Here is a 26,954-nt window from a genome sequence, read left to right on the forward strand (position 1 = left end):
AAAATTGGAAGCTGGCCACAGGGGATCTTAATTTGATTGTTATCTGATTGCATTAGAGGAACGACAAATTTATTCTGGTCTGTGGTCAGCAAGGACATTTCTATAATAATGAAAACATGGTCATGCTCATACTTTGGATGTATGAACTTTGTGGCTGAACAGAATTCTTCAAGGGTTTATTCATTCAGAGAAGCAGAGGAGGAAATCAAGACTGATGTAGGCAAGCTATCTGCATCTTCTTCCCATTTCAGGCTTCTTAACAGTTACCTGTATTTTGTGGGCTACTAGACTAGAAATTACTATTCACAGTAATAAAAGGAATCCCTTTGCCTTTCAGCTCATGAGCTATGGCATGATTTTGCTCCAACCCCCTTGACTTCATTGCTTCTAAATCTAGGTGGAGGTGTTAGATGCTACCGCATTTCGGTGCGGGGTGTCAAAGTGTGGTGGCCGGTACTGACCTTCCTCCTTTGGCAGTGCTGCCCCCATGCCGAACAGTGCTGCTGCTGCTGCTGCAGGTCTGGCCAGTACTCCTGTTGGGAATTGCACCTTAAGCAAATGAGGATAATTGTCAGACAAAAAAGGACAAAAAGTCTTGCAAAGAGAGTGAGTGAGAAGGAATTGTACCGAGCTTCGGGACGCTGACGCTTTACACAAGGATTACATTGTCAGGAGCTGGTAGTGTGCTTTCCTGGGCAGAGAAGGGAAAAGTACAGAAGAGCAGGTTCTGGTGGATAACTGATAATAGAAATAACTGCTTCCTGCATCCCTAGGAAACTGTCTGGTCTTCCTCCCAAACTGATAATCCCGCTTGCTGTTCAGGTACAGAGCTGCATAAGGGCAGTTCAGGTTAGACTCCATTGATTTCTTTTGCTGAAGGATTTAGCATTTTGGCCCAGCAGTGCTTTGCCTGGCGCTCAAGCCAGCAGTTGAACCAGGGTGTCTTGTTTAGCAGAACACTAACCATGGATTCTGATGTCTGTCCTCTTTCAGTCTGCTCTAAGCTTACTCCTGAGTTTCAGAGACAATGTCTGTGTTGAGGATGCAAGCAGAGCGTGTTTATGTCTCCAAGCCCATGTACAAGGGTGTAATACAGGCAGATTCCCCGAGGTTTACAGTTACTGTTACAACTTACTGTTTAGTGTGTCCTGTGTAAATCCTGTCTGCTTCTCTCCACTTCCCCTCCAAACGAGTGCTTGCAGGTCAGTCAAAGGTGGCCAGTTTTGTAATGCCTTGGGCATGAAGAACTGCATGGAGAAACCGAAGGAAAGCGGCACAGGCCCACAAAACAAATCTTAGAGCTAGTATTCTAATTATGCATGATTCAAAATGTCTAGTGTAATGTAGTTATTACCAGTAAATTGAGATATGCATCTATACATAACGAAGCAATAGTAATTAATATACCAATAGCTTGAACTTCCTGCTTTGATTCTCAAATTTGGGGTTTGTTTCTTTTTTTAGAGAATGTGCTGCCTCTGTAGAGAAAGGGGCAGAATGTACAGATAGGGACAGAAGCATGGCACCAAAACTGTAAATCAGGAACCAGGATCAGCAGAACTCGCCTTTATAAACCTCCTGTCTGGTTCATATTAGTGCCCTGAGCATGTGGGAGAAAACAGGGCACGAACTAAGCATGTGTAGGGGCGAGACGAGGTTTCTCACCTGCTGCAGCTGTAGCAAGGAAAAGGGTGCAGAGTTTCTCACAAGGTGCAGGGGGGAGGGACTGGTGGACAAAAAGCAACCCACCAAACACAAACCAACACAAAAACTCACAATAACGGAACACACAGACTCAAACTGAGCGTAGCATTTGCTAGACAGTAGGGAATAAACTGGGGTGTGGTGAGAGAAATTATTAGGAGAAGGCTGAAATTAATAAGCACAGTTACATATATTTCAGGTGTTGAATAGCTTTTTACTAGACAGTATTTTCAGGTAACTCTCTTAGCCACATAGGCAGCTGTACTGAAGCATACTGGTACCAGCCAGCAATAATGGCACCTGCAGGAATGAACCTGAAAATACTGGTGACCTTGTATAGTTTTTAAGTTCTTTAAAGAGATTTTTAAAAAGCAGAAAATGAGATTTGATCACTGAAGGTCGTTCTCTTCTGCAACACAGGTTGCAATAGTTTGTTGTTTTGTGTTGGGGTTTTGGTTTTGTTTTGATTTGTTTTGTTCTGTTTTCCTTCTTTCCTTCACTTAGAACATAAAAGGGAATTTGGGTGCCATCTTTCTGTAAACTCTTAGTGTGTTCTCTGTAATATTTCCCAGGTCTTGTAGTGGACAGCGCAGTGACTTTCTGCTGGCAGTTTGCAGACACCATAGACCGTGGGGCATAGCCTACAGCACTAATAGTTCTCCAAGTTGAAACAGGTATTCCAACGTGTAGAATACTAGCTTGTTACTGCAGAGTTACATACTTCTAGCTTAGCTTCATGTTGTAGGTGGGCTTAACTTGTGCAGAACACTTCTCCATGGACAGAGGCTCAATCCCTCTTTCTTTAAGTAGAAAGAGGAAACGTCTTGGAGGAAGGCATCGTGTGTCAAGTTAACTCCTGTTCGTACTTCATAGCCAACCATCCATAAAGCACTGTGATTTGGGTGTAGACTTGGGGGTTGTGTCTTTCTCATGAATGCTCCTTCTAGCTACACAAGTATTGCCAAATGAGGGTAGGAATGTTGGAAGAGAAAACAACTATGTTATGAAATCAGAAGAAATTATTTGCGCCAACGCAGCTCTTCGAGCAAAAAGGGAATTTGTAGAACAAGTTGAGCCCAGCAGCTAACCATGGTCACCCAATTCTTAGTGAGTATTCTTTAGGAGACTTTGCATGGTTTTAAACCCTGTGAAATCAATTTTCTTCTGTGTGATGAGTAAGCAGTCGTGTCCTTTGTCAGTGCTTATTCCCTTCAATATAACACCTGGGCAATAAGCTTCTTCAAGATGTCAGTGAAGATAATCCTCCTTTTGAAAAGTATAAAAGCAAAGGAGAAATAGTAGCTAGAGGTCCTTAAAAATTACCTTAGTACACTAAAAAAAGAGGCTAGAAAATACTTCTTGTACTAAACTTCTGACAGCATGCTCACATGGATTAGTGGAGGAAATTATTGGTGTCACTAGAACTATGTACTCCCATTGCACACGTGTTTTACATGGTAACAGTGAAAGAATGTCTCCCTGCAAATTTGATGTTGTTTTTTTTTTCCCAAAAGGCAGCTTGCTTTTATATCTATGCATCTTTGAGGATTTCAAGATAAGATTTTATTCTTTTGACACTGTAAAGAGGAACTGTTTAAAAATTAACTTGGAAACTCTGCACCTGTATACAAATTTTTTTAGCAATAAAGCAGCACAGGCTGAGAATGCACTAACCCTGGATGTGTCATTTGTTCAGAAGACAAATTCACCAACTTACTGCACCTTACACTTTGCTTCTGAGATGTGTTTGCACCTGCTGTTTTGTGTCAAAACTTAGCAATTGGAGCTAAGGCTGCTTTGGGTCCAGCTGTTCTCTCAGACTTCAGGCACAAGAGCCTCTGACTTCTTGGAAGGCAACTGAAGAAAAAAATGTTAGTCCACTCACAGTAAGATGAACAACTTACCAGGTAAAAGCTTCAAGGGTTGTTTTAGATGGTAGCAGAAAGCTGGTTTTGTTAGAACAGATTGCCTGAAATTACCAAGCCCTTCAGAAAACTCTCTTAGGTATGGATTGTTCATTGTGAAAAGCTCTGTGGTTGATGGGTCACAATCTGCCTGCAGGGAGGCACAACTTTCCTTGCAGTTGCTGCTGAAAGCAGTTTTGGAAAGTGCTGCAACCCAGCAGCATGGTGCCACCCCCTGTGAGGACTGTGCTGAAGAAGCCATGGCTCCCAACCCTGAGTTCCAAAACCTGTCATGAATTGGTAACCCTTTTACTAGCTTATAGAAGACAGGCTGCAGAAGTAACAGTCATACTGTCAATTTAATTACCTTAATTTGCTTCATTTTGTCGTTTTTGTCTTTAGATTCCAGAGAAGACAGCTAGTGGTTAGCTAACAGAAGGAGGCCTGATCTTGAGACTTGCTTTGTACATGGTTGGTATTGAGAATCTGTCCCTCCCAAGCCAGAGCAGCCCTGGCTGCACTTAGAGCTAAAACACATCTCTCCCAATGTCTAGCTAAGGGAGAGGAGGTTCCATGCTGGAATGAGAAAGGAATATTCACTGGTCAGCTGTGGATTAAGAGGAATTGCAATCTGGGAGAGGCTGGGGGATCCAACGCTGAATCTTTCAGGATTAGGAAGTTTATTAGCATGACTTAAAATGCTCCCATAGGTTTGAGCTGTTTTCTCAGTACAGGCTTATTTGAAATCACTGAAGATAATGAGCTTACTTTTGTGGCTTGCTGCTTAGAATTTATTTAGAACACTGTACTGCTGCAGGTGGCAGCAGGTTCATCAGGTGATGGTTGGTGCCAAGGAAAAACAGCATCTGCCCAATAGGCATGGAGGACCAGTTTGACCCAGCAGAGCAGAGGTCTTCCCAGTTCCAAAGATTACAGAAGCATAGTTTAAAATTTTACCAGCTGTTATTTAGCATGCCCTTCTTAGTTGTTTAGATTAATGCTAAGTAATGCACTGTGAGGAACCATTCACATAATGCTTCATGAGGAGCCAGGTCCCAGGCAAGATAACCTGAGGGAGTTTGTCAGCAAGCCCAGTCTAAGGAAAAGAAAGGGGCTTATGACTCCCATGGTATTACCTGTGGTCTGTACACTCTGTACTTCTGAATTTCTGCTTGGTTTAGTTTAAAAGTTTATTCTTTGTAACTGTAAATATAATACATAAAACTGTAACTGACACTTTCCAGGGGTGGACACTTGGATAGTGGAGTGAGATGTAAAGCACAGAGCAAAGAATCACTCTCAATGCAGAAACCAGAAGGAAAGGGCAAAAGGGAGCAGTCCCATTACCAATCATGTTTCTTAGGCTGATGCAACCACAAAAGTGCTGTTACTTAAGAAGTAACACAATGGTGAAATTGCACAATGGAAGGCATTTCCCTGAGCTGGGGGGCTGCTTGCACAAGATGAGCTTAGTGCCAGGACCCCACCTGAAGACCCACAGGCCCTTGAACGTAATGCAGAAGTCACTGCACAACACAACTTCTTAATAAATGAAATTATCAAATACAGCAAATCAAAGCTTTAGGTGCAGGGCCAGGGACAACCCTTAAGAGCTATCTTCCAGTTAGGGGTTCAGGACAGAGTTTCTTGTAGAGGAACTGCATCCAAAGAAATAGGTCTTAGAAGAACGTAACATTTACTTCAGGTAGATCCTTTGGGTATCACAAATGTCATTGAAAAGCACTGCAGCTTTGCACTTAATGCCTGTCAAATTTGTAAAACAGTCAAAATAATTTAGATAGCAGATAGTATTTGAGTTGTTAGAGGGAGAGCCTGTCTTCTCCCTGCAGAATGGCTGCTGACATTCTAATGTTATTGCTCAATCAGAACACAGACAACCCAGAACTCTTAATCAGAAAAGCAGCACAGCTGAACAATAATACTAGAGGTACCAGCTGTCCAACTAAAGCCTCTGGGGTGGCCTTGCAGTCAGGTCTGTCCCCTCTGCTCCAAGCCCATGGCAAGAGTTATTTTGCCAAACAATTCAGACTGAAACAGAGTACTTGTGTTGGCAGCAATGTGGAGGGCAATCTGCCAGTCACATATGGATGCAGAAGAGAGGGGATGGCAAATTGCATCGCTGGAATTAAGCTGACCCATTAAACTTTATGGAAGGTTTAAAACATCAGCAAGAGGGAGAGGAAAAGGACCATTAATCTTCCAACTAACAAGAATTAGGGATAAAGATATTCTGTCCCCGTAACAAGGGGTAAGTAGTGGTTTTTCTTTTCCATACAAATACTTCCTAGATGTTTGGAAAGAAGCAGAACCCATTCAAACCAGACAAATACCAATGAGAACCTGTTAGGAGATATTTTTGATGAAACATCTCAACTGGCCAAGTGAAGGTAGCAGGCAGATCCATCACAACTTCAGCAGAGCAGTGTTCCCCCAATGGAGCAGAAGTGAAGATGACAAGATGACTGTTCCTTGGTTTCACAGCTTCAGATACAGAAAGGCTCAAATCTGTTGAAGGCAGATGCTCACAGCCTAAGCTTCAAGGAGCTACCAGAACTTCACTCAGTCCTGTGCAGCCATGGGGCTGCACTTTCAGAGGACTTCACAAGTATGCAGGTCTGAATTTGAAATCCAAAATGTTGTGCTCCAGCCAGCACTGTGCCAGCCAGATTCACACAGCAAGCAGTGAACAGCCTCTGTGATCTAGCCTGCTCCTTTTGCAGGCCACATGCACAAGCAAATCTAGAACTACTAAGGAGGCCACTTAGTTGTTGACATAGCAGATGGAGCTAATGAGGCACCTAATGAACAGGTAGCTGACACGACCACTATATAGATCTACATGAAAAGGCAGGACAAGAACTTTAGATCTCTGTAAGAATGTTCAGTATGTGATAGCTCCTCTTGAACATCATCTCTTCAGTGTGTTTTGTATCCTTCCAGAAATCCGATGCCAGCATTTCAAAGGCCAGCTTTCCCCCTGCAGTCATTAGAAAGACAGTCAGTTATACTGTCTAAGCAAACCATGTGCTGCATGGGGCAAGCTCTTCATTTGTCCAAGCGTAACTTCAGCATGTCAGATTTTCAGGCGTTCCTCTTAGACTGAAGGGAGGCACTTCCACATTGGTTATTTCCATGCACAGATAAAGTGACAACTCAACACTCTAACCTGTTTGGTTACTAATTCACCTTGACTATTGCATATCCTGGTGGTAGACTAACTGCTTCCAGGACAGAGCTTTGCCTTTCTGCCATAGTATACTTTTGTTCCAGTTCCTCCATCTTCTTCATCAGTACTTCTATGCGAACGTGAACATCCACAAGCTTTTCTTTCAACTACAGGAACAAAACGGAGAAAAAGAAACAAGAGTGTTATAACCAGAGAAAAATGTCCTGACTCTGGACCTTTGAATGATCTGCACCTCACTCTCAGTGGCCAAAGAGCAGATGACTTTCAAGATGGAAAATTATACTGGAATTTGCTCTCTACACTCCATGTCTAATACAGTCAAAACTGGCATCCGACTCAGAAACCTGCACCACTACTTGGTGTGCCCCAAGGATCAGTGCTGGGCACCATGCTCTTTTAACATCTTTATTGATGATCTGGATGAGGGCATTGAGTCCATCATCAGGAAATTTGCTGACGACACCAAGCTGGGGGCAGGAGTTGATCTGCTGGAGGGTAGAGAGGCTCTGCAGAGGGACCTCGACAGGCTGGGCAGATGGGTAGAGACCAAGGGCATGAGATTGAACACATCCAAGTGCCGGGTTCTGCACATTGGCCACAACAACCCCATGCAGTGCTACAGGCTGGGGTCAGAGTGGCTGGAGAGCGGCCAGGTAGAGAGGGACCTGGGGGTACTGGTTGATGGTAGGCTGAACATGAGCCTGCAGTGTGCCCAGGCAGCCAGAAGGGCCAATGGCATCCTAGCCTGCATCAGGTTGGACACGATGATCTTGAAGGTCTCTTCCAACCTGGTTTATCCTATTCTATTCACTGATGCTTAGGCTAAGCCTGTCTAAATGATTCTTGTTTTCATCTTTTTCTAAGTGTGGAGACAAAAGGATAACTTTTGCCAGAAGATTGTCTGGAATTGGATATCTTTTACAAATAAGTGGTTCTGGAAAACCTTTGCCACACAGACTTAAGTCAGTCGTACTGTAAGTCAATATTTTCTCCATCTTATGCACTTAAAAAAAAAATCCCACCAATAATTTTGGACTAATATAAAAGATAACAGCATTTAAACAAATATATATATATATTTCCCATGCAAATTGATGTAGAAATCCTTACCTGCTGCACTTTTCTCTTTAAGGTCACAGGAGGAAAATTTATCTTTGTCGCTTCTATGATGATTTGTTTCTTTAAGAGGTAACTGGAAAGCAAAAAGGGAAAACCAGTTAAAAACCACACAGTTACATTGTTTGGACCGATTATTTAAATGTGATTTAAAAGCAGATGCCAAAGTTGTTGCCAAAAGCAGTCAATATGTTATGAAAATACTAAAAACACAGCAGTGATTTTAATTTGAAGTCGTCAGTTTCTCATAACCAGCTATAAGTAAATTTAGGCTTTATAGTCAGGTTCCTCATATATGATGGAACTACTCTGACACCTCACATTTGCTGAAGCAAACCTGGGACTGGATTGCAAGCAACTAGATTTAAACCTTGGCATTATGTGAGGATGCCCAAGAAGTGCAACACCAATCAGATGGAGTCACACCAACACAAACCTTTTAAACACAGAGGCTGTTAAGATCCCGCTCCAAGGCGCTCAGTCGAAAGGAAAGTCACTTGTGTTTGCTGTACATTTGCTGTACACCCTGTCATAACAACTTAAAAGTTCCCCACAAGTCACTGGCCATAAGACTAGAGTATGCTCACCAGAGGATGTTGTCCTTGAACAAACAGAAGAAGCCTCGCAGAGAGGCCAGGTCTCTGGCAGTAGAATAAAGCATGAAGCCCACCACCGAGCCACATGACTGACAGCCTAATGAGTAGTAAGCACTGAAAAGAGAAAGGGAACTGTATCGTTAAACAGAAGGCTTAAAAAACAATGCAGCCTGTATGTTTGTCAGGGGACATCAAATCTCCAGCACTATCAGGACAGCAAAACAAAATAAAACATAATCGTGCTCTCTCCTAAAAGAAACGATACAAACCAAAGAGAATGTGAACACAAAGGAGTTGTGCCTGGTTGTGCAAGAAACAGTCTCTGCAATAAGCAAAGGTGCAGTTAAGTTAGGAAATGCACATCTCACTATCACACAGCAGTTTAAGCTTGATTTAGCCAGTGAAACAATGTCTGTGTCTGGTCATAGATGCAAAATTTCCTGCTGATAAAACAGGTTATCGCCTCAGGTAGAGCAAGGAGAAACGAAAAACAAAACAAAAAGCTCAAAGCTCAAGTCTTATATTTGAAGAGTTTCCAGCCCTTACCGTTTGTAAATGCCATTTAAACAACTAGTTCTGTAAGTTTGCAGGCAATACATCATTCACATCAGACTGATACCGGAATTACAGTTGCAGGCTTATAAATAAAGTGGCAGAAAATACTCATTTTTAGTATAAAAACCCCAAACAAAAGCCTCATTTGAAGATGCTTCCTTAATTTAGGTAACAGACCTATTAGGGAAGGAGCAGAAGACACCTAATGGCCAGACTGTCTTATATTGCGTCACTCCAATGTTCCTCTCCACCAACAAATGTCAGAGAAGCAAAACTCTAACAAAAACTAAAGCTACATACCCTACAAAAGGTTTCTCCATCCGAATTGATGAAGCATGGGTAGCACAAGCACTCCGGAATTTAGCAAGCCCAGAAGAACCCCAAGCGCACAGGACCGAGAAGCTCCTGGCTCCCAGCTTTACTGAAACCCATTTCTGCCCACGCAATCTACCGTGGCGACTGTGCCCGGCAGGCCCCACGCCAAACCCAAGACCTAGGCGAGCTACGCACCATCCCAGGAGGGCTCCCTCAAGGCCGATCATGAGCGAATCCGCACAGGCCACTTCATTTGTGACTTCTGAGGAGAAAGAGAGCCGCTGAAGCCGAGTTTCCCCTGGACCATCCCCACCCCGGCTGCCTCCGCCATGCCCTCCCACCCCACGACCTCAGGGCACTCAAGACGAAGCTCAGCCGAGACCCTCTGTGCCGCGGGAAGGTCCTCCTCCGGGGGCGAACCGCACGGACTGGGAACCCGCCCTCCCCGCGGGGCCCAGCTCTGCCCAGCGGCTGGCGGGGCCAGCCCCCTCCCCTCGCCTCAGAGCGGACACTGACTAAAACAGACGAGGGCGCCGAGCCGCGGTTCCTGAGCGCACAAATGCAGCGAGTCCCCCAGCACAGCCCGACAGCCGCGGCACTGAAACATGGCGCAGTGCTCCGGCAGCGGAGCCCGCCGCCGTAGGGGCAAGGAAGGCGTCGAGGAACATGACTTTGGCAGGACTTCTGTGCCAGCAGCAGAAGACGGCTTCGGGACCCGCGTGGCAGCGTCGGGCAAGCACGGCTTCGGGACCCGCGTGGCAGTGTCGGGCAAGCACGGCTTCGGGACCCGCGTGGCAGCGTGGGGGACGAACGGCTCCGGGACCCGCGTGGCAGCGTGGGGGACGAACGGCTCCGGGACCCGCGTGGCGACGTCGGGGACGAACGGCCGCTCCACAGTAATGACCCCCTTAACCTGCGGATGCTGGAAGAACTCCTGTAGCTGCCTGCGCACCGCCATGTTCTCCCGCCCCGCGTTCGAGCGCCGCGCCCGCCTGCCCAGCCTCGCAATTGGAGCGCACTTCAGACATCTGCGTTACCATTGGGTGTTGGACACATCCATCTTCGTGACCCGAGGCTCCTGGGAAGTGGGCGGCACCGAGCCCTTCCGTCTCCCAATCAAGCAGGAGAGGTGGGGACTGTCCCTCTCCAGGAGCGCCTATCGTGTTTGAAAAAAAGCACCCCTCAATGTTCGTGTTGCCATTGGTGGTTTCCGTGACCTTAGGTTCGGCCCCCTTGCCTCGCCCAGCCAATGGCACAGCGCTGCAGGGGAGTTCGAACGGCGGGGCGGGCGCGAGGCGCGTCGCGTCGGTCGAGCGCGAGATTCGAAGTGTGGCGGTTGGGCAGCGGTGAGTCGGTGCTGCCGCCATGGCGCTTCCTTCGCTCCAGCAGCTCGACTCCCTCAAATACGTTGAGCTCCAGCGGATCGCAAAGTCTGCTGGCTTGAAGGCCAACCTCCGGGTGAGACTGGGGCGGCTGCTGCGGCTCGGAGGAAGCAGCACCCTGGGGCGGGTGGGTGAAAGAGAAGGGCGGGTGGAGGAAAACTCTAGCTTCCTGCTCGCCAGTTCTTCAGAGAGCGGCCCTGGCTCTGGGCTTCTGCCTCTGCACGACTGGGAGCTCAGGAGAGCGGAGTGCTGTGCGTCTCGGCGGGAGCTCTCAGTCTGCCGCTGACTAAACTTTGAGCCCCCGTCCCTTTCTGTGGGTGGAGGCGGCGCTGGAAGCAATATGGGGTGGGTCGGCGGCGATGTCTTGAGGCTGGAGCACCCCTTCGCCCGGGACGACGTGTCCCTGTCGCTAGCTCCTCCTGTACACGAGGCGCTGTGCTGCGCTCCTTCGTAACGGAAACAAGCTCCAAGGGAACGCTGGCCATGCAGGGTCCCGTTTTTCTGGGGGCATGGAGACTGGGACTGCCGTCCTCTGGTCCCTAGGGGCCCTAGGGAGGTTTAGCTTAGCACTGAGCACAGCGGAGTCGGCAGCCTGCCCCTGGGAGGTGGTGGTGGTGGTGTTAGGGCTGCTCGGCCGTGGCCAGGCTCCGGCTGCCGGGTACGTCCGCAACGCGTTACCGCGCTGTGTCCCGTCCCGTCCTCCCCGCCCAGTGCGGGTAGTTGTGGGTTTTTGACGAGTCGGAAGGACAGTGACGATTGGGTGCCTTCAGAGAGGAGCTATGGTGCGTGTGTTTGTTTACTAGTGGTGGTTCAGAAGGTGAAATTGAAGCACCCACCGAGCTCTTAAAGCTGAAGCTGCGGATTTATGGCAGTGGCTTGATGCTTCCTAGCAGGTGCTGCTTGTAAGTCAGTCGGGCTGCCGTGCTGCCAAGGAGAGAAGGCATAAAGCCTTCAAAGAAAGAAGATCCACGGCTTCAGTGGACAAAGGAACTCGTTGTCCTGACAGGCCTAAGTCTTCTGCTTGGGCTTTTAGTTCTGGATCCTTTTGTTCTTACACTCCTAGTTCACGCTGAACTTCGCAGTTAACTATTTAAGTCTTTAATAGCCTAAAATGTCAGTGACGTAGTTTTGTGGTTTGTCTGTTTTCTTGCTATTCCTGTTGAATGTATGCAGGGGGTGAGAAGAATGCTTTGCACGTAGTACACGCATGACAGAAGTGATTGCAGAAATTTGATACCCTTTTAATTGATGTTCGGCTCTGCAGCGCTGCTAAAACCAGCCTACTTTATCCCTGAACGATTAAACTTGCTAAAAAAAATAGACCAGAAGAAATCCAGTTGGGGAAATTTGTACCTCTGTGAAGACTATGCTGCTGGTTTATTTGCAGCCTTAAGCACTTTCTCTGATTTGGCTGAGGCTTTAGGCATGCTTTCTTCCTTTGGATGCAGGAAGCGTTCAGCTTGCTTGTTGGATCAATTTGTAGGACGCTAGTTGGATTGGTGCAGGTTTTTTTTTTGTTTGAAGACTTACTCCAATATTTGGCTTCTGTGTCGTTTTGATTTCTCTCCAGGCAGACAAATTGTTGAAAGCGCTGAAGGAGCACTTAAATGGCACAAAACAGGAGGAGGAACATACGGTAAGAGAGGATAAATCAGCCGTTCTTTTGGAGAGATAGAGCTAACTTTGTTACTGGTAGAGCAGGGTGTGTGCTGAGGGTTGTTCTTCACCACGACAGGAACTCTACCATCACTGTTTCTCTTAATGGCTCCTTCAGTGCGCTCGGGTACTGATAGAAACAGGTGTGTTGGTATTGGCTTTGAAGTGGCCTCTATGACCCAAAGCTGGTTTCCTTTCAACTGCCAAAATTGCCAATGAGTTTTTCAGCACCAGTTGGGTTTTTTTTCTCTGTGAACACTAAATAACAGTTAGTTTCCACCAAGCAAATGTTTCATTCTCACCTGTTTGTCTCCAGATGCTAGGCAGTACCAAATATGTCTGGTTTAACCATTTTGCATGCCTAGTTGAAAGGGACTAGATGCTCATCCAGTCTACACTTTACTGGTGCTATAAAGTTGGTGATTTAATTGTGGTATTTCCTTTGTTCATCTCTCCATGCATTGCTTTCTTAACCTTTTGAAATAACTTTTCTGTAAGATGAGTTATTCTGCTGCATATGACAATGGCTTTTGTGGGTTTGATAGGAGGTAAATTGGCATCCACACTCTCTGAAATATCTCTCCCTTTAAAAACCTCCCCACGTTTGAGGAACTGATGTAATCCTTGCCAGTTTATTTTTAACAAGCAGGGCAGAGGCTGTGATTGCTTGGCAAGGGTATTCCACAGAAATTGTACGACTCTGGGAGGGGCACAGCCTCACCAAGCAGAACATATTCAGCTTTTGATACTCTTCCTGAAATGCCATATAATGAGACAACAGTAGGACATCTTTTTAAAGTCTTCAGACAATGAGCTTTGATGTTCAGGGAGATCTAGATATTGCCAGCTTCTTGATTACTATGCTGCTAATTACATGCTACTGGTTTTCATCTGTCTGGAACACTTCTTTTTTCCGGTGATAAAATTGAGGCTGTCTCTTTGGAGCAGCTAATTTATGCTTGTGTCAGATATGTTCCACATTATAGTGTGGTGGGGTTTTTTTTCTGCTTCAGGACTCTGAGAAAAGTGCACCTGCTTCAAATGAAGTAGATGAACTGGGCAATCAGGAGGAAATTATGCCTGATTCAGTGTCTTTTATTACGAAAAGACGTGGTAAAGAAAAGAAAACAACCAGAAAGAAGAGGAACTGCAGCGATGAAACAAAGAGCACTGAAGAAAACACAGGGCTTTCTGATGACAAAGAGGTGATTTACAGGGCTTGGTTTTGGGTGCTGGCTGCCCTGTCTTTCCCCAGGCATAATTTAAATGCCCTTGGCTGGGTTTTTTGGTTGTTTGCTTTTTCTTGTTTGTTGATTTCTCCCACCATTAGCAGGTGGAAGACATTTTTAATAGATAAATGCTTGTGTGTGTGTGTTAAGAATTTTGCATGCAAACATTTTAGTAGCAGTCTTCTGTGCTTTGTAGCACTGATTTAAGCCTTAGGAGGAGAGGCTGAGGGAGCTGGGATTGTTTAGCCTGGAGAAGAGGAGGCTCAGGGGAGACCTCATTGCTCTCTACAACTACCTGAAAGGTGGTTGTAGCCAGGAAGGGGTTGGTCTCTTTTCCCAGGCATCCAGCACCAGAACAAGGGGACACAGTCTCAAGCTGTGCATGGGGAAGTTTAGGCTGGAGGTGAGGAGAAAGTTCTTCACGGAGAGAGTTGTTAGCCATTGGAATGTGCTGCCCTGGGAGGTAGTAGAGTCACCGTCCCTGGAGGTGTTCAAGAGGGGATTGGACATAGTACTTGGTGCCATGGTCTAGTCATGAAGTCTGTGGTGACAGGTTGGACTCGATGATCTTTGAGGTCTTCCAACCTTGGTGATTTATTTTTTTGTCTGTCTTGAGTGTTCCATAATGAACAGAGATCTTGAAGGTCTCTTCCAACCTGGTTTTATTCTATTCATTACTTCAAGGAAATAAATTAAATTCCTCTAAGAAACAGACCATTCCAAATCCTATCTGAATGGCTCTCACTAATTCATTGTAGTAGCCTCAGTATTAGACTAGTTTCAGAGTTCATCTAGAACAAGACTGCTTTCCCTTTTTATATAGGGGGGGAAAAAACAAAACAGAAATTGGATGGTTGCCTCAACCTGACAATCTCTTAATTCCCACACCTCTCACTGGGTTATTTATTGGTGGGTTGTATGACAAGGGGGGTGGGGGGTGTGTTTCAAGGTGAGATGGGGCAGAAATTGCTTTCTTTAGAATCCCATGCAAGTAGGGGGTGAACTAAGGACTGTGTAAAAGACTTGTACTGATGATGAGGAGTGTTTGTTAGTGTAATCAAATCTACAGTGGTAAAAAGTAACAGCCAGTGAGTTTAGTTTTACTTGCAAGTAATTAACTGCTGTCAATGGAGGTAATTTGATATTGAAATGTTACAGCTGTGCAAGTAAAAGCTTTCTAATCCACATCTGTCTGTGAAATAATAGGCTAAGTATTTCAAAGGTTAATTCAGGTTTGACTTCAGAAAAATCTCTTGCTCAATCAAAGCAGGGTAAACCCTGAGGTTAGAGCACAGCACTTAAGTATTTAGTATTCAGTATCACTAAGGTTGGAAGAGACCTCAAAGATCATTTATCTAAGCTGATACCAAAAACCCCTAAGGATGGAGGCTACACACCCTCCCTGGGCAACAGTGGGTGGCTGTCCTCGGCATAGTGGCCTTTATATCCAGTTGCAATTCAACTGTTTCAATGAAGCCTGTTTGAACTACAGAAATGTTCCGAAATGAAAGAAAACGAAGTGCCTGAGCAAGAAAAGAGACAAAATGAGGAACCAGTAACTAAAAAGAGAGCTATTGAGAACCCAGAGATGGGTGCTGAGCAGCAAGAACAACCAGAGAAGACTTCTACTAAAGGTGGTGGAAGTGAGTGTAAGTAGAAAACTCCAAACTAAGTAAGTTTAGTAACATGCCCAACTTAAAATGCATCTTTTGGATATCTCATTGTGTCCACAAAGAGTTTTGTGGCATATCTGGTGATCAGTAGCTTATCTGGGGATACCAGAAAAAAGGAGCTCTGCTGGTTTTGACTTCAGAACTCTGGACCTCATGCTTTTTAGTGAAGGAATTGTTGAAAGTCTGAGGGTATTTGGAGTCCTGCACCTTGCTTAGGAGCGGTGCCTTTTGGAATGACCCTGAGATGCTACTCAGCTCCTTTAAGAAGAGTCGAGAAATGGAGAGCTTCCTTCCTCAAGCTTCACTTTTCTTTTCCTACAGCTGAACAGGTTTTGTCATTTTCTTCCCCAGAGTAAAATGAGTAAGAAAGGGCAGAATCCTTTATCGTTTGTTTAAACGACCCAGCAATATCTGAATGTATTCGAGTGGCTCGGTTTTCCATCTGGTGGCTTTTTAAGACCTTCAAACATGCTGCTGCTGAAAATCTGAATTCATTTCTCCTCCACTTCTTAGTGCATGCAGCTGACATGAAGAATTGAGTATCTGCCCAATAGTTTATTGATATTGTGGGTCTGTCCAATGAGATGCACACCGTTATTTGCTTCTGTTAGCCTAAGCATATGTAGTCCTTGAGCTGTGTTACTGAGTGTTCTGTAGAACCAACCAGGATCCTCTTACTGGAGGCCATCTACAGTTTTGAAACTAATTTTGAAAAAGGAGTATATACAATTGAATTCCTTTTAAAAAAGTGGAAGCAATAGAATATGGAGAGGATGCTTTGGCTGTCACAGTACTCATCTCTTCCTGTAACTGTAATTACAGTTATCCATGCTGCTTTCTGCATTTTTGTTCTGGTTTTGTTTATTTTCTATTTCAGAGCTGTGGGGCAGACAAACACTGTCTGCATTTGGCATTGAAAAGTTGATGTTTCCTCCCCCCCTCCCCCCCAGCAATTATTTTCAACAACCCCTCCATCATTTACTTCCAGTGAGGACTTCTTTTCATACACTGAGGTCATTCAAGTTCACTTTAAAGGGGATGTGAATCAATAGAAACACAAATGTTTGCTTTTGCTAAGGAAAATAGTGAACTCGGTGAGAGGTCTTTACCACCTGTGGGGTATTTATTGTTATTAAAATGAAATTAATTGCTAAAATAGGAACATGACCTTACAAACTGAGAGGGACCTGGGGGTGCTGACTGACAGCTGCCTAAACATGAGCCAGCAGTGTGCCCAGGTGGCCAAGAGGGCCAATGGCATCCTGGCCTGCATTAGGAATAGTGTGGCCAGCAGGAGCAGGGTGGTCATTGTGCCCCTGTACACTGCACTGGTTAGGCCACACCTTGAGTCCTGTGTCCAGTTCTGGGCCCCTCAGTTTAAGAAGGACATCGAGACACTTGAAGGTGTCCAGAGAAGCTGTGCACTCATGTATGTATCTCTGTATAACTGCCACAGCACCACGCTTTCCACTACAGTCTGAGACCTCTGTTTTGCTTTTCTGTCCAATAATGTCCTCCTCCTCAGAACTTTCCCCAAAGCTCACCACAGGAGAGCCCCTCTCAGGTTTGGACTTGGACTATAAAGCAGTGGCAGAAAAGCTGCCCAAATGGTATTTCTCCATTGTTACCAACATTTAAAAACCACTATCTTACAAAGCAGATCAAGACCTGTGAGCTTAAAAGTTGGTTTTGCTTACCACAAGGACAGTTCTCTTGTTAACTGTGTAAAATATGTTCCTATCAAGAGATAATAACCTGGTATGACTGCAGGGTTTCTGCTAAGCTTGTATTTTGTCAAGATGCTGTTACTGACATGCTGTTCAAAGGGCTTTGGAAGGGCTTGGCACCTATCTGTTCCAGCTGATGCTTTCATTTCTTAGAACCCAAACCCAATCTGAAAAGGTGTGTGCTAGAATAAATACTTTTTAAAAGGTTGTGATGATATTAAAGCATTTTCCAGGAGTTCTAATGATTTTGTCTGATCTTGCTGTACCAGGCAATGCTCCTCCTGCAAGAGGGAATATCCCTTTATATGTTGGCCGTGCATCTAGGTCTGGGAAAGCAGGACTGAGAACTACTACACCAAGTAAGAAAACCTACCATCTCTGGAAATAGGTGTGCTGTCTGGGTGTGAAGGGAGACTTCACTTTGTTTGTTACAAACAGACATTTGAGTTGAAGAAGAGAACTTTCTCTCTTTAAAACACAAGCAAATGAAAGACGTTCACAATAGTTACAGTTCTGGGCCCCTCAGTTTAAGAAGGACATCGAGACACTTGAATGTGTCCAGAGAAGGGCAACAAGGCTGGGGAGAGGCCTTGAGCACAGCCCTGTGAGGAAAGGCTGAGGGAGCTGGGATTGTTTAGCCTGGAGAAGAGGAGGCTCAGGGGTGACCTCATTGCTCTCTACAACTACCTGAAAGGTGGTTGTAGCCAGGAGGGAGTTGGTCTCTTCTCCCAGGCAACCAGCACCAGAACAAGGGGACACAGTCTCAAGCCCTTTGTGATACATTTTAAGGTGTCTCTTCCACCTTGCAAATTCATAGTAAATGACTTGTGTATGTTACAAAATGGGTTTATCAAACACTGAAGTGAGTGTAATACTTGCATTTGTGGTATTCAAAACAACAAGCTGGAAGTTGTGCTGTTATTCCTGCTTGTTTAGTTTTCCCTTGAAACATCCTGCTCTTGTGCAGTATTGCTGTGGGTAGCTCATTTTCATCACTTCATAAAGTAGTCGCAGATTTTAAATGAAGGTGGTTTAACCACAGAATTTGGGGTTGGACTTCTTCATCTTAAGAAGGTCCCTTCCAACCCAAACCATCCTATGGTTATTTTCCAGAGTGTGCACCAGAGAACTGGCTCTGTAGCTGGTGAGGCAGATTCTGTTTCATACTGTTTGATTACCTGTGTAGACACAGTCTTCAGTCAGAGGGATGTGATGTGTTTTCCTTGAGGCCACGTTGAATGGTGTAGCAAGATTCTCTGACTAAGTAGCAACCTTCCCTAGCAGCTTATCAGATATGTGACTCTTCTTATTTTTGGAACCCTGTAGACTTCAAAAAACTGCATGAGGCTCACTTCAAGAAAATGGAATCTATTGCTGACTATGTTGAGAGGAAAAAAAAAATCATTGAGAACTGCAGCAATTCCCTTGGCGACGTCAAGGTAAGTGATAACACAGGAAGAGATCCACATTCATCTCTTTCCAGAGCCTCTGAGTGCTGTGGACTCTCCTTAGAGCACTAAGTAGCTGCTTGTGTGTATATGCAGTGGAATGTTGTGATCAGTGGAATTCAGCTGCAGTGCTAGAGAACCTGTTATATATAAATAACTTGGGTAGTTCTGTAAGGTTTTATATATTAACAGTGTGTAAGACTCAACAGTGTATATAGTGTATAAAGTATCAACAACTTAGCAGTTTTGAGTAAAGATCAGCGTCACAATTCTGTGGAGGATTTCCTGGAGCTTTTGTTTAGAGCCCTTTGAACTGCTGCAGAGCTTAACCAAAGGGGATGGGTTCCTTGCCAGAGCTGGAATCCAGTGTTAAGTTCCTCTTTTGTGCCTTGCAGACCATTGTCTAGTGATTGCACAGGACCCTCCTTTAAACCATAAACATTTTATGTTGCTCTGTGTCCCCAGTTCTCAGTTCTTGTGTTTCACACCTGCATGGGTGAAAGCTGTTGCTATAGGGCCTCCTTCAAACCATGGCAGACCTTAGAGAAGCGACATAAGGCACCAGTGAATAACTGAATGGACTTGTTACTGGGCATAGCAGTAACACAGAAAAGAGAAAGGCCACGTTCAGGAGTTTCAATGGCATACTTTGTATCAGTGTATACTTAAGACAAATTACTTCTGGCAGGTGCTGACCAAAAAGTCCAATTACTTAAGAGCATCAGAAAAAGGCACTCCACTGAACAATCCAAAGGTATGTGTTTTCAGACTGCTTTAACGATACTTGAACTGCCTATGTTTAAAATACACATTCAGAGGCGGGGGGAAAAAGGGAAGCACTGCATGCCTCTGATTCACCATGTATTTTTCCCTTCCTCTGAGCTGCTTTTCTGATCAATTTTTAGCAGTGTGCTAACTCATGACTCGCTCTTGCCTAGAAACAAAGCAGTGGCAGAACATTTTTATTCAGCCCGAATCCAGAAAGGGGCAGATTCTCCACCGCCTGCACTCCCGGCAACATCTGGCGCTCGCCACGCAGCAGCCTGCACGCTGCCAGCCGCAGCATTTTATCCAAGAAGTCGGTGTTTCAGCCTTCTGTCCTTTCAACATCCAAAATGAATGTCAGGTAAAAACCAACAAACCAACACGAGAACAAGAACAGTGTGGCCAGCAGGAGCAGGGAGGTCATTGCGCCCCTGTACACTGCACTGGTTAGGCCACACCTTGAGTCCTGTGTCCAGTTCTGGGCCCCTCAGTTTAGGAAGGAGGTTGAGTTGCTGGAATGTGTCCAGAGAAGGGCAACGAAGTTGCTGAGGGGTTTGGAGCACAAGCCCTATGAGGAGAGACTGAGGGAGCTGGGGTTGCTTAGCCTGGAGAAGAGGAGACTCAGGGGTGACCTTATCACTCTACAACTACCTGAAGGGAGGTTGTAGACAGACGGATGTTAGTCTCTTCTCCCAGGCAGCCAGTACCAGAACAAGAGGACACAGTCTCAGGCTGCACCAGGGGAGGTTTAGACTGGATGTTAGGAAGAAGTTCTATACACAGAGAGTGATTGCCCATTGGAATGGGCTGCCTGGGGAGGTGGTGGAGTCGCCATCACTGGAGGTTTTCAGGAGGAGACTTGATGGGGTGCTTGGTGCCATGGTTTAGTTGTTTAGGTGGTGTTGGATTGGTTGATAGGTTGGACACTATGATCTTGAAGGTCTCTTCCAACCTGGTTTATTCTATTCTAACACTGCCACTGAGCCATGTGATACCATGCACATGAAACAGTCAACACTGACTTGTCATCTGACTGCATTCTCTACTCCAGGCATGAGCTGAATGAGGCTCATCCCGATTGTTAGCTTTCAGCCCGGCTTAATGGCTGGCTTAAGCCCTACTGTGCCACTATACAGGGAGAGTGATTGCCCATTGGAATGGGCTGCCTGAGGAGGTGGTGGAGTCACCATCACTGGAGGTGTTCAGGAGGAGATTTGATGGGTTGCTTGGTGCCATGGTTTAATAGATTAGGTGGGTTGGCTTGGTTGATAGGTTGGACTCAATCTTGAAGGTCTCTTCCAACCTGCCTTTATTCTATTCTATTCTACTTCTTGATTCTTCATTTTTCTCTCTGATAGTAGAAGAATCCTCTACCTCTTTCAGCTTGTGTTTTGCTCAACCAACCAAGCCAAATTACTTTTCTGCTCTTACTGTGTTAGTTTTTCCCCTTTTAGCAGGCAAGCCAATAGTCTGTTTATATCTGAATTTAATGTGTCTTTGAGATTACATAACCAGAACTGTATGCAGTGTTGTAGGTGAGTCACACAATGGACTCAGCATTTGAGGGTGGGGTTTTTTTTTGGGTAACTCTTTTCCTTTTCTCACTACCACTCTCTAATGTCACAGCAGGGGCTCATTTTGTGCTTGACTACTACGAGCAGATTGTTTCTAGCAGATGGGAACCAAGTTGAAAGTCATCAGAAATTGCTAAATGAATGAGCTCATGCTCAGTGGTATTGAGTCTCATTTCCTCTTTAAACCACCACACACTTCATTATTCCTACACAGTAATCTAACTCCAGTGCATTAAAATTCCATGAACTTTTGTTATGGGTAACTTTTATTGGCTTATTGCTGATTTTTCTAAAGTAGTTCTGTTAAGCTTTTAAAAAGAATGGATCAGAAGGTCAGTCCACATGGTACTCCACTGGTAAATGCCCTTTCATTCAGTTTTCAGTGAAAGTCCTTGTCTATACTTGTGTTTTGACTTTTGTTGATCTCTAGCTATTGTACTAATTGCAGCTTTATTCAGTGTACTGAACTTTCCACAGAGACTGAAGCTGAGATGCAGACTTGCTGTAATTTAGCCCTGTCCTTCCCCTGCTAACAGTACCCAGTGAATCTCATTTCTCAGTTGTGACACTTGCCAGTTTTTGGTGATCTGCACTTCTCAACTTTGGCAGGCTGAGACTAGAGCTACTGGGACTTTCTGGTCCCTGACTAAAGTGTGGGGGATTAAGTCAGTGCAGCTTCTAATATTGGCATCTCCTAGTAAATGATTACAGAACTTTTGAATGCAGTTATTCAGCAGTTCAAGGGTCAAGATGATAGGTTCCCTGAAAAGGCAAGCTTAGGCTCTTGCTGGCTTTGTATCTACTTGAAATGTGCTACCTTTGATTTCCATAGAAAACAACAAATGAAAATGGTGTCCTGTTGGATGACCTCTTCATCTTCACTGCAGGCTTTCCCTATTCTTACTTAGCAGCACATTAAACCAAACAACACTTTCAAAATTTGCTTGCATTCCATTTGTCCAAAGATGTGCTGAGGTGGATCCTGCAAGTTCCACTTCATCCATAAACTTGCTAGCCTTCAAAACTCCGTGTTCTTCAGCATTTGCTCACCATGTGTATCTTGCAGGTTTTCAGCTTATTCTCAGTGTGCTTTGGGTAAGGGTGTTACAAGTCCAAGTGCCAGGTGCTGCACTTCGGTCACAACAACCCCAGGCAGAGCTACAGACTGGGGACAGAGTGGTTGGAGAGCAGCCAGGCAGAAAGGGACCTGGAGGTACTGACTGACAGCCAGCTGAACATGAGCCAGCTGTGTTCCCACGTGGCCAAGAAGGCCAACTGCCAATGCATCAGAAATAGTGTGGCCAGCAGGAGCAGGGAGGTCATTCTACCCCTGCACTCAGCGCTGGTTAGGCCACACCTTGAGTCCTGTGTCCAGTTCTGGGCCCCTCAGTTTAGGAAAGATGTTGACTTGCTGGAACGAGTCCAGAGAAGGGCAATGAGCCTGGGGAGAGGTCTGGAGCACAGCCCTGTGAGGAGAGGCTGAGGGAGCTGGGGTTGTTTAGCCTGGAGAAGAGGAGGCTCAGGGGAGACCTTGCTGTCTACAACTACCTGAAGGGAGGTTGTAGCCAGGTGGGGGCTGGTCTCTTCTCCCAGGCAACCAGCACCAGAACAAGAGGACACCATCTCAAGCTGTGCCAGGGGACGTTTAGGCTTGTGGTGAGGAGGCAGTACTTCATAGAGAGAGTTATTTGCCATTGGAATGGGCTGCCCACGGAGGTGGTGGAGTCACTGTCCTTGGAGGTACTCAAAAAAGGATTGGACATGGCACTTGAAGCCACGGTTTAGTTAGTCAGGAGGTGTTGGGTGACAGGTTGGACTTGATGATCTCTGAGGTCTTTTCCAGCCTTATTGGTTCTCTCATTCATGCAAGATGTGTTTTACTACAAAATCCAAATCTGTGGGTGAAAAATCTACTAGCTTATTGCTTCCAAACATATTTGCTCTCCACACAAATCAGTTCTCTGAAATTCCTAATAACACTGAACTGCTGCTGCAGCTGGCTCCTAACGTGAACACTTCTAGCAAAGGTATTTGTGGTGCAATTTATGCTTAAGCTGTGAACATCTTGTACACAGTAAAACCTCCTACCTGTAAGAAAAGTAGAATGCAAAGCTTTCTGGTTTCTGTCAGGTTCCAGATGTTCCCTGTAGATGACTTAACTTTTTGCTGCTGTATTTCTAATTTCAGGTTCTCAGAAGCCACGAAAGATAACGGGCACAAGCGCTCTCTCACCAAGACTCCATCCAGGATGTCTCCGTTCCTGGAGATCTGCACACCCGATAGCCAGAAGAGCTGCAAAGCAATAAATCAGCAGAGCAGCAAGGCAAAAGCACGAAATAAGGAGCAGACTGCATCAAAGGGTAAAGTGTTTGCTCTTTCAGATCGAGACTTCTGTCCTGTTGAATTATGGTACCATATTTTGTAACCTGATGTCATACAGACCCAGGTTCTACAATCCTCTAACTCCTGACTGATTCTCCAGGAACTGCAGTAGTTTATTTGTTTCCTTGGGTTTCCAGTGGGTGCCTCAAATGCTTAGCTCTAAAACTTAAACACATGGTGCCTAGCTACCTACAGAAAAGGGGGTAGAAAACTTTCTAGACCAGTAAGGACTACATAGGAAGAGATTCATATACCAGATACAGGCAGAACCCTAAGAGGAGTCCCTGCTGCCTTCTCAGCGGTCTCCTTCTTATGCAACTGGCATGCACCAGGCTTCCAGCTGTGTTTTAGGACAACTTACCAGCTTCAGCAATCAGCCTTGGGAACTAAACCTCTAAGGAGGAGTGGCAGTCTTCTGATTACTAATGATCTGTACCAGCACAGCTCTATCTAACCATTGATGTATCACAGGATGTTAGGCATTGGAAGGACCCTCCGAAGATTGAGTCCAACTCCCCTGCCAGAGCAGGACCATAAAATCTAGCACAGATCACACAGGAACACATCCAGACGGGACTTGAAAGTCTCCACAACCTCTCTGGGAAGCCTGTTCCAGTGCTCTGTGACCCTCATAGTGACAAAGTTCCTCATCAGGTTAAGGTGGCACCTCCTGTGTTGCAGTTTATATCCATTAGCCCTTGTCCTAATTACATTAGCACATCTCAACAGCTCAAGAGTTGCCTGTCTGCCTGTATGGCAATACTGATGGTTTTATGGGCAAACTAAAACTGAGCTGCTGGTTGGAAGCTGGTGTGTTCCAGAGGAATGCTGCTGCTTTTAATGTGAAAAGCCACTTGATTCCAAATAAGCATAGAGACTAGGAAAGACAATCTGTTAGGAAGGTCTAGAACAAAGCATGGAGCTGTGTATTATGGCACAGCATAGCTGGAGCAAAAGGGCTAATGCTCAACAGCTGTCTTTCTCTCCAGACCTGAAAATTCCCCATTTCAAGTGTGCTGTATTTGTTCATTTCTCTCTTTATAGGTAGTAGGTGATGGCATTTAATGGCTTTTTGGCCTTGATTGTTGTATAGTGGTCTGCACAGGCACTTTCCAGCTTGCTAGGGTACGGTGATGCTCCTGCTATGATAATGAAGTATGGTATCTTGATGCCTTTTGTAGTTGTCACGCCCTTCAAGTTCTCGGCTCCCTCTGCAGAGCCCTCAAGCACCAAGAAGACATTTGATCTCAAAGCAAGCCTCTCCAGGCCGCTTCGCTACCAGCCACACAAAGGTACTGTGATCCTGCGCTGCTTGTGTTGCTCGTGGCCCTTATGCTCAGCTACCCTTAAGTAAGGCATCGACAAAAACCTTGGCAGCAAAGCTTCCAGTCTCTTTTCATGTCCCTTTCCTGCCGGATTGCCACAGTCTGTGGACTGGTGTTAAATTTCTATGTTATATATGCGTTAAGAACCCTCCTCTTGAAGAATAAATCTTTATGAGCAAAAGCCCATAAATATAAGAATAATTGTCCCTGTATTCCACTGAGTAATGTATGTGCTTTGAGTCCTGTGTCCAGTTCTGGGCCACTCAGTTTAGGAAAGATGTTGATTTGCTGAATGTGTCCAGAGAAGGGCAACAAAGCTGGGGAGGGGTTTGGAGCACAGCCCTGTGAGGAGAGGCTGAGGGAGCTGGGGTTGCGCAGCCTGGAGAAGAAGAGGCTCAGGGGAGACCTTATTGCTCTCTACAACTACCTGAAGGGAGGTTGTAGCCAGGTGGGGGTTGGTCTCTTCTCCCAGGCTGCCAGCACCAGAACAAGAGGACGCAGTCTCAAGTTGTGCAGGGGAGGTTTAGGCTGGATGTTAGGAAGAAGTTCTTCATAGAAAGAGTGATTGGCCTTTGGGATGTGCTGCCCGGGGAGGTGGTGGAGTCACCATCACTGGAGGTGTTTAAGAAGAGACTTGATGGGGTGCTTGGTGCCATGGTTTAGTTGATTAGATGGTGTTGGGTGATAGGTTGGACTCAATTTCAAAGGTCTTTTCCAACCTGGTTTATTCTATTCTACTCTATGTACAGGAAATGTAAGACATTTGGTTAGTGCTACTTATAAAGCAGTACCTCTTGCTGCTTCTTGCAGGGAACAGGATAGTAAAGTGATTATACAGCTGAAGAGGCATTTCACCTTAGAAGTCAACCAGCCAAAACCACACACTAGCTAGTATAAATTAATGATGAAAGGTTGAGCACACAATTACTAAACTAGTAAATCCATCTCCCTGTCTTTGCCCCTAACCTGTAGGACGACTAAAACCTTGGGGGGAAAGTAAAGAAAACACTGCCCTGAGCAAGCCCGGCAATAGCAACGTCTCCTCGCGTCAGAAGGATTACAAACAGCCACATCTCCAGACAAGGTTAGTACACCACCAGCTCTTCATGGACACTCTTATTTAAAATAATATGGTCCTTTTAGCACTTAAATATGCAGTTCTGGAAAGAACAGCTTTTATGTTAAAGCAATTTTTGCCTTTGGTTGTCTGTCTGGTATTAAGATGGCTAACACAAAGGGCAATAGATTTTATCCTAGCAAAGTGTCCAGCAGATTGAGGGAGCTGCTTCTCCCCCTCTAATCTACCCTAGTGAAGCCCTACCTGGAATATTGCATCCAGTCTGGGCTCCCCAGTTCAAGAGGGACAGGGATCTTCTTGTAGCCCTCCATTGGATTATCTCAAGGATGATTAAGGGACTGGAGCACTGCTTTATAAGGAAAGGCTGAGAGACCTGGGGTGTTTCAGTCTAGAGAGAAGACTGAGAGGGGGACCTAATACATGGATATTAAATATCTGAGGGCTGGGTGTCAGGATGGAAGGGACAGCCTCTTCTCACTCGCTCCCTGTGATAGGACAAGGGGGCAATGGATATTAACTACAGCACAGGAAGTTCCACCTCAACATGAGGAAGAACTTCTTTATTGTAAGGGTCACGGAGCACTGGAACAGGCTCCCCAAAGAGGTTGTGGAGTCTCCTTTTCTGGAGACTTTCAAGACCCATCTGGATGCATTCCTGTACAACCTGCACTAAGTTCTATGGTCCTGCTGTAACAGGAACTCAAAGGTCTCTAGAAGTCCCTTCCAACCCCTAACATCCTGTGAAAGCTATCAGTGCTAGTGTCTGAGCTGCCTTTGCCTTGGAAGAATGTGTGAATACTGACATGTTGCCTTGGATGTTAGATGTGTGAGTCCCAAATGGTAGCACGTTCCCTGCCCACAGCGAACGCAGCTTGCTGGTTAAACAGCTGTTAATCCTTGGTCAGCTTCAGATTCCTTTGGTGGCTTGTCTACTTATTTAATATAACTTGACATGGTCCCTTTTCTTCCCCCCCCAGGGAAAAAAGGCGTGAGGAGCACGAGGAAGAGAGAAAAAAGAAGAAGGCTCAGGTTCTTGGCAACCGTAGAGGACTCTCTCTGGCTTAGGAGGAAGTAGTATCTAAGAAATCTGTAAATACTGTTGCTGCCATGTAAATATTGGTGCTGTCATGTGTGGTTCAGGTTGCTACTAGCTAGTGGAATCCAGAGAGCATTGGATGAGACCTTATAATGCAGCTGAGCGCAATATTTTGGCCATCAACTTCAGCAACGTGAAGTCTGAACTTTTAGGTGCTTAGAACTATCTAACTGCTTAGTCATGTTTTCATTTAACTCACTTAAAAGAAGTTAAAGGAGAAA

General features: G+C 45.4%; 2 protein-coding genes across 2 annotated transcripts; one reads left to right on the top strand and one right to left on the bottom strand.

The window, feature by feature from the left end:
* Window positions 1-393: 393 nt before the first annotated feature.
* Window positions 394-10,356, bottom strand: OIP5 (Opa interacting protein 5). The gene is made up of 6 exons (XM_054162148.1): window positions 9,915-10,356; window positions 9,594-9,660; window positions 8,520-8,642; window positions 7,927-8,008; window positions 6,816-6,962; window positions 394-549 (listed from the first exon to the last, which is right to left on the bottom strand). The coding sequence occupies exons 1-6, from the start codon at window positions 10,354-10,356 to the stop codon at window positions 394-396; spliced, it is 1,017 nt and encodes a 338-aa protein (XP_054018123.1).
* A 368-nt stretch (window positions 10,357-10,724) lies between these two features.
* Window positions 10,725-26,954, top strand: NUSAP1 (nucleolar and spindle associated protein 1). Its single transcript, XM_054162174.1, has 12 exons — window positions 10,725-10,856; window positions 12,351-12,416; window positions 13,450-13,641; window positions 15,158-15,314; window positions 17,335-17,424; window positions 18,392-18,504; window positions 19,202-19,267; window positions 19,452-19,639; window positions 23,040-23,212; window positions 24,416-24,526; window positions 25,532-25,643; window positions 26,615-26,954. Exons 1-12 carry the CDS (start codon window positions 10,764-10,766, stop codon window positions 26,700-26,702), a joined length of 1,449 nt encoding a protein of 482 aa, XP_054018149.1. The 5' UTR covers window positions 10,725-10,763; the 3' UTR covers window positions 26,703-26,954.

The sequence above is a fragment of the Dryobates pubescens genome, chromosome 5 (assembly GCF_014839835.1).
Source record: "Dryobates pubescens isolate bDryPub1 chromosome 5, bDryPub1.pri, whole genome shotgun sequence".
NCBI lineage: Eukaryota > Metazoa > Chordata > Aves > Piciformes > Picidae > Dryobates > Dryobates pubescens.